Source organism: Barbatula barbatula (assembly GCF_947034865.1).
Source record: "Barbatula barbatula genome assembly, chromosome: 15".
Classification (NCBI taxonomy): Eukaryota; Metazoa; Chordata; class Actinopteri; order Cypriniformes; family Nemacheilidae; genus Barbatula; species Barbatula barbatula.
In genome coordinates, this window is record NC_136778.1 from 20,496,986 (window position 1) to 20,516,380 (window position 19,395).

General features: G+C 38.8%; 1 protein-coding gene across 2 annotated transcripts in view; it reads left to right on the forward strand.

Annotated features, from left to right (window-relative positions):
* nrxn3b (neurexin 3b) overlaps window positions 1-19,395 on the forward strand; it is a 211,875-nt gene that overhangs the window by 146,648 nt on the left and 45,832 nt on the right. For both annotated transcript variants that reach the window (XM_079475144.1, XM_079475145.1), the window contains exon 13: window positions 4,629-4,810. In XM_079475144.1, coding sequence (XP_079331270.1) covers window positions 4,629-4,810 — 182 coding nt within the window. The remainder of the gene's footprint in view (window positions 1-4,628; window positions 4,811-19,395) is intronic.

Genomic DNA, 19,395 nt, shown 5'->3' on the forward strand with positions numbered 1-19,395 from the left:
CAAAAATGTCACATGCAGAAAACTAATGAGAAACTAGCGCTGCATGTGATTTTCAAATCTGTGTTTGTTTTGGCTTTTGACCACATAATTACAAGAACAAGAATGTATACAGGGGGGATTACAGATAGGTTGGTTAACTGATCCGATCAACATCCATTAACAAGAATAATGAGCGTGAAGCAAAATAATTATTGTTTTTAGAGAACGTACCTTTTGTTCATCTTAAATAAATTCCTATCTCTTTGGCAATATCGTCATTCAAAATCTGTTTAAATCTTTTGTCCATTAAAAACACTTAATCTAAGATCTAAGATTTATACTTTGAAATCAAGTAATGTGTTTACAATGCAAAATTGCTTCAAATAAATGTGTACCCTTTGCTCCCCCCAGATTCCCGATTTTCAAATATTTGTATCTCCGCCAAATACTAACAAACCATACATAAATGGAAAGCTTTTTTTTGTCATAAAGTCGACCCCTAAAATGAGCCCTTTGTAGTCCATGGTGACATATTTGCTTGGACAATGAACGAGGAGTGTTTGACTCACAGATGTGTTTAAAAAAGCAGTAGCTGGGCTTACTGGACATCATCCGGGAGTCTATGTGACATTCTGATATCCTTATTGTGCTTAACAAAGGCAAGTCTTCCATTTGCTGATGTTTCTACAAGTTTCTCCTCTAGAAATGCATTTCAGCTGGTGCTAACAGACTTTTTGCTGAGGTTTGTTGTATTTTATGCATTGATTATTTTTTCTGCTCATTCGTCATGCAAAAACTATGAATTATATTAATTCAGACATTTCCTCAAAGCCAGTTATCTGCATTAGCGGCATAATTATAGTTTTTACCTACCGTATGCATCGAGCAGATGTAAAGAAGCAAAAACAAGCTTTTCCTCCCCTTGTTTTTGTTTATTGTACGCTAAGTTGAATCCGTTTGCCACGCATCACCCTTTATCAGCACGTTTCTGTAATGAAGTTTTTTAATGAAGTTTTCACCAGCTCTGAAATTCCATTAAGAAGAGGCAAACCGCGGTACGTATTGCTCCAGAAGATGCAATTTAGCCATAATGAATTCATGCATAAAACACCAAACTTTCAAAAGCTTTGAGTATTCATTAAAAGCAGTCCATTTGTGGCATAATTACAATCTCACTTCCTTTTAGCCTTTTTCTTAACACCGCTGCTTAAATGCAAAACACCGCCACGGCCTATCAACACTGGCCCTGCGAGTAATTCTCAGTCTACCTGCCAATTCCACGGCATTTAAATGGACATGTGCAATCGCTTGATGCGATTAAATTTGGTAAATAGCTTTTTTCAACGCAGGCATTTGCTAAGCCAACCCATGCAGGTTCCATTCAAAATTAGGTGTTGTAAAGATTGAATGGTGTCTCTTGTTACTTAGTAAATCCACTGAGTGGGATAATTGGCTCCCTGGGGTGCAGTGCAGATGGATGATTTTATGGCATCCTACAGCAGCGATAAGGACGATTCCCAGAAGACTGAGCTCAAATCCGTAGTGGTTCTCTTGAGCACTACGGTTGGAGATCGGTGCGGTACGCTGAGGAATCCCCTGGTTTAGTTTCCCATGGGTCAAGTTTTTACTACGCCGCTCGAGCACGTCATTTATCTAATAAGAGAGAGGGATGACCTAGCACAGAAACATTAGTTCAGGACAAGGTAGGTTGACCCAGCGCGGGTCTTGTCTATATGCAGTACATTCTCTTTCATCTCACTCCCATATGTCTTTCTGTCTCCTGGGACTCAACCCCATGCGCTTGGCCTGATGTCTCTTCTCCTTAAGGAATGTTAACCAGTTGGGTCATCAGGCCCAGATGTGCAAATGAGATGGTACGATCTTGATAACCAACGAATGGTGGAGAAAATGCCAACGACCGCAAAAAAACCGAAGGTGCACCTGCGTTCCCTCTGTACCGTATCTAAAAACCAAATAGGCGCTTCTTCATCTGTCGGTTTGTTCTCAGCAGCTTCTGCGTTTGCATTTATTGCTGATTTAAATGTTTTGCATACAGAGGCAACTTGTAGTGGTGCTTCTGATTTAAGACTCTTCATATACCATTTCTGGGACGCCAGTCCTGATGCATTTGGATAGGAACGTGACGAATTTAAGGTGGCGGACAAAGCGAGAAAAACTTCACTGTAAAAAGAAATGTGTACATTTCAGTAATAGACTGATAAATGAACTATTGTGCGGACACAAAACAAATCCAAGTGAATGGCTGCCATCGCTGTTCGGTCAACAACTTTTTTCAAAATGGAAGAAAGTCATACAGGTTTGAAATGACAAGAGGGTGAATTAATGATGACAGAATTTTTGGGTGAACTACCACTTTAAGCCAGGACAGGGCCTTCGCTAAACTGAGATATTGAAAAATGTATTCTCAAAATGACATTACTGATGTGCATCTTGTTACAACAGTTGTATACTTTGTGTTCAAGGTTGCATGAATGTTAGGTTTCTGTTTAAAAACGGCTGTAGCTTTAGCCACATTATCTTTATAGCTTGATTCTGATAAACTGTGATGTTTTTAATTCCTCTGTTTCCCAGACCTGGATGCAATAGATTACACGCATGTTCAGACATTTGTGAAATGTTGCTGAATTGTGAGGTGTAATTACTGTGATTCAAAGGAACTTTCTAGAATTCAGGCACTCGTTATATCTTTTGTGTCGACTGTGATCTGAAAGCTTAATGATAGCACTTCCTGAAGAGGCAAGGTCCACCTTATTTTCCGTGCCCTTTTACGGCCGCCGTTTGTCAAATTAAACTTAGAAAAGGTTGTTCGATTTTATTTCTCTGCTCGCTTTTGTTCTCTGGTTGCAGGTTCATGTATAATGGATGAGGATTGTGAGTCTCACGCTTTTTTTTGCCAGCTCTCTGAGCTTTCCCTGTTTAAGAGGCTTGAGGGCCGAGCGTTGATCCCAGAACTCAGCTCAAGGACTGGACACTCGAGCCAAGGTCTAAGAGTTGTCATAAAAATGAGGACTCTATGAAATGAGCATTCAATGATATGCACATTTCGATCATTTCGATCTCGAATCCGCTTCTTGTTGATTTTACATGGACATAATTGAATGAATACTGAACATGCATAGAAAATTAAAACGTCGTCTTGAAACGGGTATCCTGTGCAACATAAACCCGAATCCAGCAAGCAATGATGCTTCAAAATACAATTCAATCTGCGAGATGTATTTATTTAGTTTTGGTCGTAAAAAAGCTATAAAAATACTGGTATTGACATTGAAGGGTGTTTGGTATATCTGACTGTCAGATCCTAACCAGAGCTGTCATGATATAAAAATTGTGGTAGTCACTACACAATCAGTTTTTATGATTCTCAATACTATGCCCGATATAATATACATATAACTTCTCTATATTAAAAATGAATATTTAAATTTAAATAAGAGAGCGGCTTGTGGCTTTCATTTCATTCTTAATTGTGTAAGTGTCGCTAGTCTTTTTTGTGAAATGATTTAAGACAAAACATGAAGAACAAAGATTTTGAAAGCAGTAGAACAAAGCAAAACAAAAGAATAAGGATAAAAATGTAGTAATTTGTGCTTGGAAATCACTGTCTAACAGCAGCATAAGATATTAAAGTAAATTCATTTAGAAACCGATAAAATAACAGATGACAACTCAAACTGCGTCAATTACTGACTGATTATTAATATTGATTTAATGCTCTTAGAGTTGTCTGCAAATTTTCTGTACGGTGTCTTTCTTCCCAACATTTGTATCGGTTCAGTGATAATACAATTCAAAATCTGTGGGTGTTTCCGCTTTTGTTTAAACAGAGACAAATCATTTTTTACATTTTCTTAAAACATAACTGACTGAATTTAGCCCCACCTGACCAAGAATCACTTTTGCTTTTCCTTGCAAACAGTTGCCTTTCCCTGAGGCACAAGCACAAACGCATTGAAAAGACCTCCACCTGTCAGTCAGACAGAACTTGAGTACCATATCAGGTTGTTACTCATTACCACAGATTATAGAATTGACCTTAACATTGACAGCTACGATTGTCAAGTCCGCTTAATTTATATAGCGCATTGTTACAAAGCAGCTGTACAAGAAAACATTGACTATAAGCAAAACATCTAAGGTTATGCAAGTCAAAACACAGGTCAAATATCAGAAAGAGTATTAATTCCTATATGCAGAATAAAACTACAATTCTAGCAGCCCCCCCCTGCCGGGCAAACAGTGCAAAACAGTATGCAAATGGTGGTGAGGAACCCAAAACTCCATTGGAGGAGAAAAAACCTCAGAGGGAAACCAGGCCTAACCAGGGGATTCCAGTTTCCCCTGACAAAAGCTGCAGCCTTTGTCCAGCTCCATCATCACAGCATTTATCAGTCCTGCCCGCTCTGGTAACCTTGGACTGCGTCCTGCCCGCTCTAGTAACCTCGGAACAATGAGACAAGACTGGCTGAGAGTAGAGTACTGTTCTGCACTCTTTGATGCAACAAATGCATTAGTTGTTATTGGAAGTGTTCCACTGACAACATTTGATATTGTCAAAACAGTAACTACTGCTTGTGTCGTTCTATATTGATTCGCAAACCAACATTAATTGTTTTTCTTCCCTGTAGCGGGAGCGACGTACATCTTTGGAAAAGGCGGAGGACTTATCACATACACATGGCCCAATAACGAGAGACCCAGCACTCGAACCGACAGGCTGGCGGTGGGCTTCAGCTCCACCATCAAGGACGGGATTCTGGTCCGCATCGACAGCGCCCCCAGACTAGGAGACTACATCATGCTTCATATCGTAAGTCCAATTTTCCTTCATTTGTATACCACACGGCTGTGTTTTGCCATGTATTCCATCATATCATATATATAGGAAAGCGTTTATCCTTATCGCCGTTACATCGTGTCAACAGTGACATGAAAAAACATTTTTAAGTCTGGTATCCTAACAAAGTTAAAGAATTTACTGTCTTAATATACATTTGAAAAGCTTTTGGTTGCTAATTTGATTAAGATTTCAGCTTTCAGTTTTATTCTGGCCTATTTGGTCTTCCATACTGGCCAAGCTGGTGTTTAGCTGGTTTAGCTGCTCTCTAGCAGATATATGACCCAAAACCCTCTAAAACCATCAAACCAGTCCAGCCTAAAGCCTAGGAGACCAGTTAAGACTAGACACTTCAGTGAGTTCAGGCTGTTTCTTTCAACAGGGAATGATGCATCTGAATGCTGTTTTGTGTCTTATTTACTGTGTAGGTGAATCATAATTAGACGCATTTATTACAATAAGATCCTCAAAGGAGCTTTTGGTGTACGCTGTGACCTCAAACGCAACAAAGCCAGGCGCTAATGTAACCCTGCTGGAAACCATCGATATGTTTGTTGGGGAATCTGCTGATGCAAGAAAATGGCGATGATGTCTGAAACAAAGCCAGACATCAACCAACAGATTGAAAGTCTTTTTCTCCTTAAAGTCTCTGAGGAGAGGTAATGTGCTCACAGACCATCTGTTCTGAGGAACAGCAGCCAGGCATCTTACTTTAAGTGGAGGTGAGAAAGGCTATAGCTCACTCAGATGAGAGACATGTTTTTGACCTCCGGTGTACAGTAGGTGCTCAGTGTGTGTGTTTAATTGATTTGAAACGCTGATTTACGTGCGACCGCCGTAGAGATGCGGAGATACGTGCTGCTGTCCTGAAGGCAATTTATTTGGAGCACTTTACACTAAAAAGTGTCACAGGAGCATGCAGAGTATATTAGACGTCGTCGGTAGTGCTTATGCGGGCTTGGACGAATTGCTTTCATGCAGGCGGCAAACTGAGCCGAGTTCACATGAACCGTATGCCAGACCACATTTTCAAGTGGGTTGAGTGAGGCTCACTGGTGCGCAAATTAATTTGAAACAAACAAAGCTGACTTGGGTCTGCACCAAAAATGTGAAAGTGCCTTTTATATAGTCTGGGTCATATTTTCTTTGACCTTGAAGTGTTTTGTTCGTGATTTTTTTTTTTTAGGAAGGCCACTGGAAAATATTGTATTAAATAATATTATTACAAATACTTTGTAATATTAACTACAATCAGTTGATTACATACATACTATACTTCTGTATTTACTATAGTAAACTGCAGTATGCTGTAGTATATTATCCATTATTATCCATGCATTATTGTTTATCACTACACTTTGCCAATGTATACTATAATATTCTGTTGTATTAACCATATTGAACGGTAAAAATGTTTAATGCGGATGAGGACACTTCGCATGACCTCTTTGTGCAAACTTTAAGCAAATAATTGATGAATTTGCATCAAAACACAGAGTGTGATTTGAGTTTGAATAGGTCATAAGAGACCTGCAACCAGTTTCTGGGTAACAGAACTTTTGTTATAAAGGACAAATATATGCTGTTCTGAGTGATGATATCGATTTTAAATGAATCTGAGTAGAAATTAAAATCGTGTTACCATTGCTCATACTGTGTTTCAGCCCAAATGATGAAGAGCAGCCTAATAATATCATCAAATCCCACTCAACAGCACGCAGCAGGAAAGACAACACTCAATATCCCATCAATTCAGAGTTCTGATTGGACCAGCACTATGAGCTTATGTGCACCATGAGACTCTATACTCATCTAGACACACATACATGCTAAAGATTACCAACGTCCCACGGAGAGGCTTCAAATTGCAAATTAACTCACTGAATTTAAACTTAGGAAAAAGTGAGACGTCCTGGGATTCAACAGTGAGCTCTTTTCATCAGCTAATGCTCCTGCCAAACATCTCATTTATGAACGTTTCAGTCAAACATTGAGAGTAACCTTTCACCTGTCGGATTCACACCGCGGATCACAAATAAGGCAATAAATGCGATCAAATTAATACGAAAGGGCAACAATGAGTAAGTGCTGTAAACAACTAACAATGCAGGTTGTTTGCCATACGTACAATATGAACGCAGTTGTCACTACCTGCATTTTCTAGAATGTGGTTGTTGTTTGCATAAATAAAAAAATTTGCTGCACTCCAGTAAAAAACGGTAATATTCCAACAGCTGGCACATTGACACAAATCGACAAATTCTTTGTTATCTTAAATCGTAAATTTTGTCAATTGTTATGTTTAATTTCTGTAATTTGACCATTTTTTTCATAAACATGTTCAAATAAAGCATTAAAATTCTGTAAAATGTTTACAGTGTGCAATTGTAACTTTTCTTTAAAGTCAAACACTAAGCAAGTACATAACAAATGAAGAGTTCAAGTACATACCCAAAGGACGTCACAAAATCGCCATCTCCGTACCTTCATTGAAACGGTAATCATTTTCTCATTTGAGTTGATTTCAAAGAAAATGTCAGTTTGACGTCCATTTGAGTAAAGTAAAGTACGTAAAAGAACCTGCATTTTTATATTTCAAACAGAGATGGCGATTGAGAGCTAAAAGTTAGGGATTGCCGCTGTAAGTGTTCAGGTGCGGTACATGACTTTTAAAATCCCTGTTGTGCATTTTTCCCCATAGTTTATATTTCCATATTTCTATATGTTTTAATTGCCCAATCAATATTCTTCCCAACAAAACGAGGACGAGGATTATTGTGAGATTCAGAGTTTTAATTTACTCACGTTCCCTCCTTTTTCGTTGTCAAGTCCCAGAGGAAACTCGAGTCATAATGAGTTGTTCCATTGCTGGGCTAATGAGGCGTTGAAAGAGCTTAAACTTCAAGTCAATTTCACAGTTGCTGTAAACAGGAATATTAGCACATATGTCTGATTTGAATCTGATGATGTATTTGGAATAGAATAGTTTGGATCTAACACTAGCAGCCGCTCCTGTGGATTACTCTACTGGCAAACAAATGGCATTGCGTTCATGAAGCGACACTAATGCGCTTAAAATGTGTGCTTTGAAAACCAGTTTAAAAGCCTAAAATCTTAAACATTGTGTCCTATCATAGTGCGATAACATTGCTTGTTTATCTCGCTTTAGGTCATACAATTGCCTATAAACCTGATCACTTAAGAATTTCAGGTTTATAACAGGTTTCTGTTTTGTTTCAACAAACTGAGGGGCAAGACTCTACACGCGTTTTATTTAATACATTCCAGTCATGTTTTTCTTTTCTTTTTCTATTTTCTATCACACCCTTTTCCATCTGTTAGTGGCTGCTATGTCTGTCACACGACCACGACGAAATGTTAATTCGAATTAATGAGTCACCGTGTGGCCTCAGAACACGACCGCTAGGACAGAAAGACATCTGCTCTCATCTAATAAACCCATTATGTCTTTTTCTTTCGCTGTGTTCATGTTAAGTCTGTCTCTTTTAATGAAGAAACTGCTCATTTGTGGCCTGTTACTACACAAAAGGCTTTTTTCAATTTATTAAAGGAAACTTTGTTTTATCAACTTGGCCAGTTTGTCATTTGTGCTCATCTTGTGTTGCACTTATATGTTATTTACAGTAGCATCATGTAGGAAGGTCTTCAATACCTGAAGAGGTGATCGATGGCAATTGGTTACATAATCCATCCATCAATCCATGTTCTGGCCATGGACGTTTTAGAAGGCGGTGATGTCAGAAGTAATGTCAGACTTTGAATATTTCTTACATGACAGTGGATAAATGGGAAACTGATAGGGTGAGCGAAAGGAATACAATTCGAAATGACAAAAAACCGGGTCTCAAACTAGGGTCGATTTGAAGTGCTATTGCGCAATATGGGCAGCCCACTTGTCTATTGGCCCCGACAAGCATATCATATATTTAAGAGCCCTCTCTAAAATCCGCCACTGCCAAGACATTGTTTTCTGTCAGCATACACGCTACTTTAAAATGACCATAACTTGCCGAATGTGCCTTTGGCCCTCAGAATGGTGCAGCTGTATGGCATTTACCAGCAGGGGTTGACTGTTCATACTAACCAGTCAAATCTTGACCTCTCGGTTCCAATGAACATAGTTTCTGGACAGGTTAATGCACGGTAATTACATCCCTGTAACCAGGGAGACGCTATGGACAAAGCAGAGAGGTCTGAGCTTTTAAAAGCTCTGATGTCGACAATGAACCCTTTTAACTGCTTGATCCTTTCTACTTTAAATCAGAGTTTGAATGAGAGATAGAAAGTCAACGATAAAGTGTCAGGTCTCCTTGATAGAAAATGTAATTTAGTATTTGATTGCTACTGTGAAATCCATTTTTTTCTAGGAATTTAGGAAGAATACAAGCTTTTCTTATGTATTCAGGGTCTGGGAAGAAACCGTCCACTTTTGTGAAATACTTCAACGGAAGCTGCTGTGCCACCGCGCTGAAATGGAAGTAAACACATGCAAATAGAAGCACGTTCAGAAAGCATATTCATTAGTTTGGCGACGCATGCCCTGCAAATACACAGAAACGCGCTGCAAGCGCCACTGACGACAACATACGTGTTTCCAGAAGACTCCAAACTGATGCACCATGGCGTCATTTCGGTGAGATTCCAATCAGACGTGAGAGAGCATGTTCAGTTTGAAGGGCACTGTGAACGGAGTAACTGTTAGGGAATAAGGGAACATTTACATTTCATCGCTAGAAGTTTATAACGTTTTTTTTATATATTTTATCAAGATTATAAATGGAAAAACACTGTACACTGTGAATAGCAAAGGAACAACAGCGAGTCTTCTCCGCTGTTGGCTTTACTGTTACAGGCTGAGTAACAGACTTCCCAGAGTAAAAAAGGCCTTTACGCTTGTTTTTACTTATTAGGAACATGTAAACAAAATACATAAGATAACCATATACCACAGACTGTCAATAAACATTATGTCTTGTCCGTTCTGTTTAAACACAGTTTTTATGCATTTTTCTATTCTAGCCTGACGATTTGAAAATGTAACTAAATAAACTATGAAACGTAGTTTTAGCCGCCCGACGTGCTTTCACTAAAGTGTTACTAAAGTGGAAGGCCTAAAAAATCTTCATTTTGTTTATACAATTATTAAGTACATGTAACATGGTCAACAACAAAACAAAATAGGACACCAATATAAGTTCTTTGTTGATAACTCATCCTTCGAATAATGAAACAGTGAAACGAAGTGCGTACCAGCCATGGTGCATCAGTTTTTTGAGCCCCCTTGGAAGCACTTCCTTTGTTGTTTGTGCCACCTGTCGACCTGTTTCTGTGTTGTTCGTGTTGCGAGTATTTGCAGGGCACATGTCGTGGATGTTTTTTCTTCCATTATAGTGCGTTGACACCTAGCCACCGTATACTTGACTATTCTGGAACATATTGTAAAATTGTGTGCACAATTTATTTTCGTAGTTTGGCAATATCACTGTAAAAACAGTACTATTTTGGCAGCTGGGGTAAAAAATCAAGTAAAATGACATGTTTTTCATGTTGTTTTACACCCATCTTGTAAATTTGCAATATATTTCTGTAATTTAAATATTTTTGCCGTTTTAAAAATACAGGAAAATCTGTAAATCGTTTTTACAGTGTTTATGGTTATCATTAGCAAATGTGTCTGAGATATCCCTTTAGTGTTTAAAATCCTTAAATCCTATTACTTAAAAGGAGAAGCGTTAACCTTGAATGTGTACTTATATTGCTTCGGTGGCTTTAAGACATGTTTATCCGAAGCCTGAAGCTCTTCGCGAGTGTGTCAGGAGAATTCCGAATCCCACGATCTGACAATCCAAACATCTTGTGTGAGCAAGGAAGAGAAATATGGCCTGTCAATCATATGCTAGAGCATTGATGGCTGTTTTATCAAGTCAACGCAAACAGCCAGAATACACAGCCGAGAGAGAGAGAGAGAGAGAGAGAGAGAGAGAGATGGAGAACAGACGAAAGAAACGTCAGATGTAAACAGACAAACAGTGGCATTTAATGGGCTGTTCTCCCGGGGCTCCGACCTTGTTTCACTCTTTGACATATTTCCATGTGCGATGGTGAAATCACGTTTTTATCCATCTTTTCTTCTAAAGTTGCGTTGAAGTTCACGAATGGGTTTATAAAACTGATACATCATTTTTCTTTGCACACATCTCTCAAATGGTTAAAGAAAGTGTTAACTGGCTCGTTCATGTGATAAACCTCAATGCTGGGAATTAATCTTCTGGAAGAAAAGGACAAAACAACGATACCGTCAGCGGGGAGAGAGATTGACTCCCGCTGAATGTATTCATTTAGGATTAAGCTCCTGCTGTCTCAAACAGCGAGAAGTTTCTTTCTTTCCAACAAAATAGAGCAGAGAGATCAAACGAAACCGGCGAAGCAGATGCATTGGAATTCTGTGGAGGATATTATCATACAGCTTGTCTTATTAATGTTGCCCTTATCCTCTAGACAAATCTCACCGTACAGTGTCTCTAAAATGCAGAATGTCGGCGGTGTAAACTTTTCTGTGACATCTCCTCCGTGGTAATCCAAATTTGTGTTTAAAACAGCCGTGACAAGACATTGTGTCAGATGTTTTGTTGCTTGATTTCTGTGGACTATTTGCACTTGGCTTAATGACATACTTCAGATTTGAAATAAGGCAGCTCGCCTGTTTACGCTTACTTGTTTATACAACCGCCACGGTCGCCTGGTTCCCGAAGCGCCGCTTAAATAAGTGTCCACACAAAGCTTTTCAAATCCAGACGTTTTCAGACACAGAAGACATTTTTTAGAACATTACTATGTACAGTGTCTTCAAAAAATCTCAGGCGCATCAGGTTTTCAAAGCTTTCCGCTCCACGACGATTGGCAGGTAAACACAGACTGAAACCAATTCACTATTTCTCCTCTTCAGCGAGATATTTCACCACATCACCTGAAGTTGAAAGAGACTAGTAAAGCGTGTTAGTGCTGGAGCCTGTGAAACAACGGTGTGCTGCGATGCTTCAGTATGTGGGAATAACGAAACCTCTTGAACTGTGATGCATCTATTAGATCTAAAAATACAATATAGCAACACCCTTTTTATACTTTTTATTTTGTTGTACGCAAATATGTCATTTCTCTCTATAGCTGTAAAAACTGGCCTGCCAGTAAATTACATATGTTTAAGGGGAATTATGTGTTAAAGACAGTATTTATTTAGTATTATTTTTTTTTTTTGTAGTATTTATATAAATTCTTTACCCTATATATTAGGGGTGTAACAATATATCGAAGCATCGCATTTCGCAATACAAAAACATTAAGATATGTATCGTAGAGCTATGGCAATATATTTTATATATACTGTATATCATTTTATTTTAATTATAAAATATAATGTATCTATATATATATAATTTTCAGTGACAAATTGTTTTGGTATTTATTATAGGGATGCACCAATATGTACATTTTGGTCGATAATCCGATATATTGGCCGATACACAGTATCTAAATATTAATATAAAATTCTCTCAGACTGAAACAAAAGGCTAAGAGTGGACGACTACTTTTATTTGAAAACATTGACTTCATTGTGACCAATAGTTCTCTTTCCCCCCTGAAAATCAAGTACCAAGCCTACTTTACACAAGTTAACGGTTCTTTAACCTTCAAACTTTTCTAGCATATTTTTTAGTTTATTATCAAATGACAGATGTTCCAGAGCAACCCAGAAAAATGTTCTTAATAGCCACGCGTCTGAGAGGTCTCAAGACAGAAAGCCTTCAGACGGCAGTCTGATTCAAACAATATGCTTTTGTTCCTAAAATTATACATTTATAAATACTGTATCTGTACACACTGTACCTACATCATCAATGTTTTTTTGTTAAAGACAGTGCTGTACAGTAGAAATGATTGATTTATCAGCTTTAATATATCGGGCTAGATTTTACATTAAAAGTGACCAATTCTCGACCAAATATGGGCAATCCGTGTCGTGCATTCTTAATGAACTAGTTAACATAAAAATGGTTTAATTACACCTTGAATGCTGTCAATTCTTTAAACAAAACAACAAATGTTACTAAAATTGTTCATGTTTTGGGGGAAAATCAGTCATTTAAGTGTCAGTTTCATATTTATTTTATTCACAAATACCCTGATGCAATAGCCACCCCAGTATCGTGTATTGAATCGTGATCTAAGCATATCGATACACATCTACTATATATGTTACAGTATATAAAAAATGTAACAAAACACTAGCGCAAGTAAAGTAAATAGTGACAGAAAGTTTCATTTTTGAGTCAGCTGTACCTTTAAGGTGTCGCACAATTGTAAATACTTAACAGCATTCGTAGCGTTGCAGTGCCATTTTGACGGCCAGAGATATAGTATGTGACACAACAGATCATCTTTTATTCATCCGCCATTCCGTACAGTTTGTTCCTGGAGTTCCCTCAAACCCGTCTCCTTGCTGATTTTGACAGTCCAGCGCAGTGCCGAGAAATAATCTTGACATCGAAGTGCGTCATTCAACTAAATTCCCCGTGCTATGTATTCTGGGCCCAGCAGCAGCCGTCAGTCACGCCGCATGAGTTCGCACATACCCGACATACGTTCCTGTGAGCTTCTCTCTCTTACTCTTCTTCCGCTAGAACCCATCAACCTGGAGACTCATTAAGACCCACAGTCCACTGCGAGATATCACTACCCTTACGTCTCCTCAGATTTCTGGAAGAAGCGGCTGTCACGGAAGCTTCTGTTCTGTCTGCCTTGAAGGTGCTTTCGTGTATTGTGGAACTGAAGGCTGACATGAGCCTTGTGGGTGTTGCCTTGAGATACTACAAATGTAGTGGCAGGTCAGGGGATGAAAGGGTTAATGTTGATCAGAGTGGGTTTGCAGATGTTTCTTTTGTGAGGGTTTCTGGGGTTCAGCTCTCCCGGGGGGATAAGAGTGACCCGGGTGACTGTATGGAACAATCTTAGATGGTTTCTCTTGTACGGAATGAAAAGAAAATTGTGTTTTGGGTGGCTTTATTAGGAGAGTGTCTGAACATGGCAGTCTGGGGTTCGCTTTCAATTAAACCCTCTTATAGAGATAAAAGTTTTCAGAGAATATATTGTGAACCCCTTAAAAATCTCTCCAAAGAGTTTTCAACCCAAGCCCTGTGAAAATCCTGCGCATTTCTGTCATCTTCAAATCACCCATGTAGCATAAAAATCACACTTTGTTTTTAGAGCCGTGAGATCAAAATATTACAACTGCGCACGTGTGATCACTCCTTTTTATCTATTTTTAACTATATTAGAAAGAGAAAGATTTCAATACCATTCTGAATAACAAACCCTAGTCATAAAGTGGCAGTTTTGTGTGTTGAATAGATGGCAGAGAAGCTGGTAAAGTACTTTTTGCTGTTTTCTGTGAAAATGTCGTCCCTGCATATTTAATTGAGAGTCCAGTGTTTTCACAATAAACTATTTTAATATTCTGGTCATAGAAACCTTGTATGTCCCAAACTGCTACTGTTACGACATGGAGAAAATTGTGTTTTTGAATAAATAATCACTGTTGTCCAAGTCTGCTAGGATTCTGCTATCTGCTTAGTCACTTGCATGTGTAAACCAACTCTACTGTATATTGAATTGAATTTGTTGAAAGAGCTGATGCAGATGCAGGTACATTTAAATACATTTATCATTTTCAGATCATTCAATAAAGTACACTGTAAAAAATGTTGGTTTTAAGCCCACATACTTAAAAATCAAATGTATAGTACTATGCAATGTAAGTCGATTTGGAAAGAATGCAATTTAATGTAAATGTAAATAATAGGTTACCTGGTAGCCTAAACATTTTTGTTAAACGGATATTTAACAGGCAAATCAAAATTTCCCCATGTTTCGCTCACCCTCAAGGCATCCTGATTGAACATGACTTTCTTCTTGAAGAATAATGCAGTCAAAGTCATATCATTTTACTTCCAAGAGGTAGAATGGGAGTGAATAGGCGTCAACTTTTTTGATGCTCCAAGAAGTACATCCGTCGATCAAAGAAGTGCTCGACATAGCTGTGTGGTCTTAATAAAGGTCTTCGGAACAGTGCCGGCGCCACGGGGCCCCCACACAACAACAGTTATAAATTAATGTGATACCTACTGAAAATAATTAATAAAAATCTTTTAACATTGAAATAATTTTAAACAAATAGTAATACAAAAAAAAATGGTAGCCGTGGTGTGTTTATTTTGGTTTAAAAAAGACGAATTTACGAACGTGAACGTATTAATGCATACGCGCGGAGTCAGAGTGAAGAACCCGCTAGAAATTTGCAAATGAACAACCAAATGGAAGGACACAATTTTAATGAGGTTTAATATATGCACGTGGCGCATTCAGCTTTTAAAAAAATTTACTTTATGTATTTCTACCATTTTTGCAAGCCTGAATGCTATATAATTGTCAACCTGTTGTTTTCGTTGACTGTAATAATAACGTTTAATTTGTTTGTATGTACGAAAAATTAGCCGTTGTCCTGTTCAAGTTGTTTAAGTGTGTCCTTGCACAGATGTTGGACCCATTTTATATTTATAATGCTATACTATTTATTATTCCCTCCCGTTGCGAGCCACTTGCCCTCCCGTTAAGTGTTCTCTGGCGCCGACTCTGGCGCGAATCGATGTGTTTTTTAAGACAAATATCTATATTGAAAGCACTGTTAATGTTGATGTCTAGCTTCCGTTATCCCTCGGCTGCGTGTGAACCTGAGGCTTGTTTGTCCGGCAAACTAACTAAGCGTGTTGTAAATTCTGGTGACGAATGCGGGATTTTTAGTTTTGTTCCAATAGGATGTTGTCTCAGAGGGATAACTCTGACTGCATTATTCTTCAAGAAGAAAGTCATATTCAGTCAGGATGCCTTGTGGTTGAGTAAATCATGGGGACATTTTGTTTTGCCTGTGAAATATCCCTTTAATTCAACTTATGTTGAATGAACTTAACATTTTAAGGCAACCAGGAAACTTACTTTTTTAAGTTGAACCAAGAAAAAGCGACAACTTATTTTGTAAGTGTATGTGCATCATCCACAATTTATAGTGGTGGTTAGAACCAACCACCTAAAGTTTAAGAATGTGCTGTGCAGATTGCATTCAGAACGTATTGTCTTATCTCATTTGCTCTTTTGTCTGATTTGCATAATTCCTTTAGTAAATCAGGTGTTAAGACAAAGCAGACAGATTGTGCAAATAAACAAACTGGTGCAACTCAATTTCAGTGAATTTCCCCCCTAATCCCATGTTGTAACCCCGCTTCAGTGACTGCAGAGAGGAATGACAATGAGCTTCTTAAATAAATTCTTAAATATCACCAGTCAGATTCACTCACAGAGGTGTAAGCCCACACTTAGACAGTTGACAGTTATTCCATAGGTTCGTTCTTTGATGTTTTTTGATCATCTGATTTCATGGTCATGCTCCTAATATGCAAGTGAAGTCTCCGAGATGGCTTGCTATCAAAGTGTCCAGTGCACCAAAAAACTAGGCCACTCACAATGATCATGCCATTATGCTATTCCAAGAAGTAGACAGGCGACCTAGATTCCCTCTTCTATTTATCAAACCATTTTACCTATTCTCATTCGTCCCCTCCTCCGTCACCGAGATCCAGAGCAATCTTTCTCAATCCATCTTACCTGGGAAACATCTGGCCGGTTGGCCACATGTCACCTTCCTGTCTCCTCTGATGGAAAGTCAGCGGGCATTTTTCCCAGGGCGGTGGACCGCATTAAAAACCTGTCTTGGCTGGTTCACAGCACGGGGTCCTTGTGCATTAGAAATCATGAAGCTTTTTTCTGACGGTTTTCATGTACAACCTTGGATTTAAATCATTGCTTCATTTCGGATTCATTTTCTTCTCTTGCCATTGATCATTGCTAAAAACTAGTTGGGGATCCATTGATTACGGTGAAGCATATTAGCGGTGCTCATCGCAGCAGGGAGGGCGGTTACGATCGCGGAAAGATGAGATCTTCATATGGTAATGGTGTCGTACTGCGAGGACTGGTTTTGATTTGGCCATGCTCTGGAGGGTCTGGTCATGAGAAATAAATGCGCATTAGCGCGCTATGACCTGTGACAAAGAAACCGCCGCAAATCACAGGAGGACCACTCCGTGAAAGATTCTCTCATCTTGTTTAGACAGCAAGGAACCATTTATCTCTGGTTTTCACAGCACTTTCCTCCATTACATTACAGCCCCTTTCTCTCAGACTTGTTTATTTCGCTGGAGTTTAACTCAGATTAGTGCTGGCCAGACAGCTGCTTGTGTCTGCAGTCTTTTGATGCTTTGGCGAGCAAATCTGCGCCTGTCGGAGAATGAAGAGGCCCATTTTTGTGCTTTATCAGCACGCCTAACATCTCCGTAAGCCTCCGTAGCTGGAAAACATCCTTGCAATTTAACTGTAGGTTTTGGGGCCCTCCTCCCAGGCATTAGCATGTTGCAGCCTGCTGTAAAAAGACCAGTTTAGACCAGCATGGACTACATGCTTATGAATTTTGCAGTGTAGCCACGTTGTTGGTCAGCCAAATATTAAGCTAGTTAACCGAGGGGGGAATTTCTGGTTAAGCTTAATAAGAACCCTGCAAGGGACGTCTTAAGCATCATTATTGGGGTGAAGCAGTGCTGGGTTTTACTTTAATCTTGTATTAGTGGGACCCCCCAAAAAATCTCATCATTTGTTTACTCTCATGTCATTCGATACATGTATATGACTCTTTCTTCTGTGGAACACAAAATATATTTTGAGAAATGTATGAGTGCTTTTGTACATACATAATGGAAGTCAATGATTGTTTGGTTACCAACAACATGTCCTTAAGTTCCATAAAAGGGAAGGAAGGAGGCAGGAACTGGTGAACATTTAACAAAACTTTAATCAAATGAAACAACAATAAACACAGAAGTAAAAGACCGACAGCCACCTCACGGTAGACTGCCGGCCATAAAACACAAACTTCACAAATGTTCGGGCCCGTTCCTCTCTCGTCAACAGTCCTGCAGCTTGTCCTAAGCTCCCGTTCTCCTCCGTGAGATGCGCGCACAGCTGATTCCAACTATCACTCACGCCACCGGCCCCGCCTCACGGCTCTCGTCCGACCTTCCTCACCACAGTCCTCTTTTTGGGTTCCGCAGAAGAATGAATGACATGAGATGGCAGTAGACAAATCAAGTTAAAATTAGGCATTTTTCTTAAATGGGTTTTTATCACATAACTCAAAATCATTCATTCACATAAAACATTCTGCACCAAAAAGCCAAATAAACTAATGGTGCTTGACTGATTAAATAAACTTGTTCCCATTATAATTCAGAATATGGAATGAAAGTAATTTACTAAACCAAAGAAGTACACACTAAACTCAATTTTGACATTCATTATTCTAACTGTGGTAAGAAATACAATTTGTCTTTACAATAACATTTCACAGTTCACCCAAAATTGACCATTCTGTCATCATTTACTTACCCTCGAGTTGTTGCGAATCTGTATAAATCTCTTTGTTCCGATGAATACAATAAAAATATTTGGGTGAACGCTTGTAACCAGTTTTTGGCCACCATAGTAGTGCTTTATAAATGTCTTTGTTCTGTTGAACACAAAATAAGATATTTTGAAGAATGTAAGCAAACTTCCATTGGAAATATTTCTATTATGCTAGTCGATGGTGGCCAAGAACTGTTTGGTTACAAGCATTCTTCCAAATATTTTTCTATTTGTTTTCGCCAGCAGTATTATTCAGGATGTGTTAAATATTTGATACAGTATATCAACAATCCTCGGTCTGCGGTTGTGATCTTGACATTTAAAGGAAGCCTAGCAGGTGTCCAGGAAGGCAGCTCTGGCTGGATGGAGTAGGTCCAGATCTTCTTGTTATACTCTTCCCTTTCTTGTTTGTCCTTTACCTGGCACTCTGCCTCCCACACCAGGGCGTTTGTGCATTGCCCGTCAGTAGCAGGTTGTTTGTAAAAGTATTCCACCCGGAATCAGCCCAGATTAACTGTAATACCTGTCATATTGCTCATCTAACTTTCAGGAGCAGGTGATGGTAAATTGTTCATCGCTTGTTATTCGCGCTCTCTACCAGAAAAGGAAAGGCAAAACTTAGATTTGCGTAACCATGGCAACTCGAAGCTCGCCGTCCGTCATCGGTGCTTGCTGAACTTCACACAGCATCTGTGGCTAGCTATAGGTTAGGTTATGCATGCCTCTGTTTTTACAAAAAGTGTCTCAAGCTGCAATATCATTTTGATTCCATAAAAGTGTGTTACAATACACAGTTTAATGGCCCTTCATTAGGAAGATAAAGAAACAAAGAATAGATTTGACTCTGATTAATTTATGTAGCACAGTTTTAACCGTGGTCCAAATTGAAACGGCTTTAATTCGCAAACACATTTAAATTAAATATCTACAGCGCGGATTCCAATTTGATTACAAAGCTGTTTCAATTTCATTAA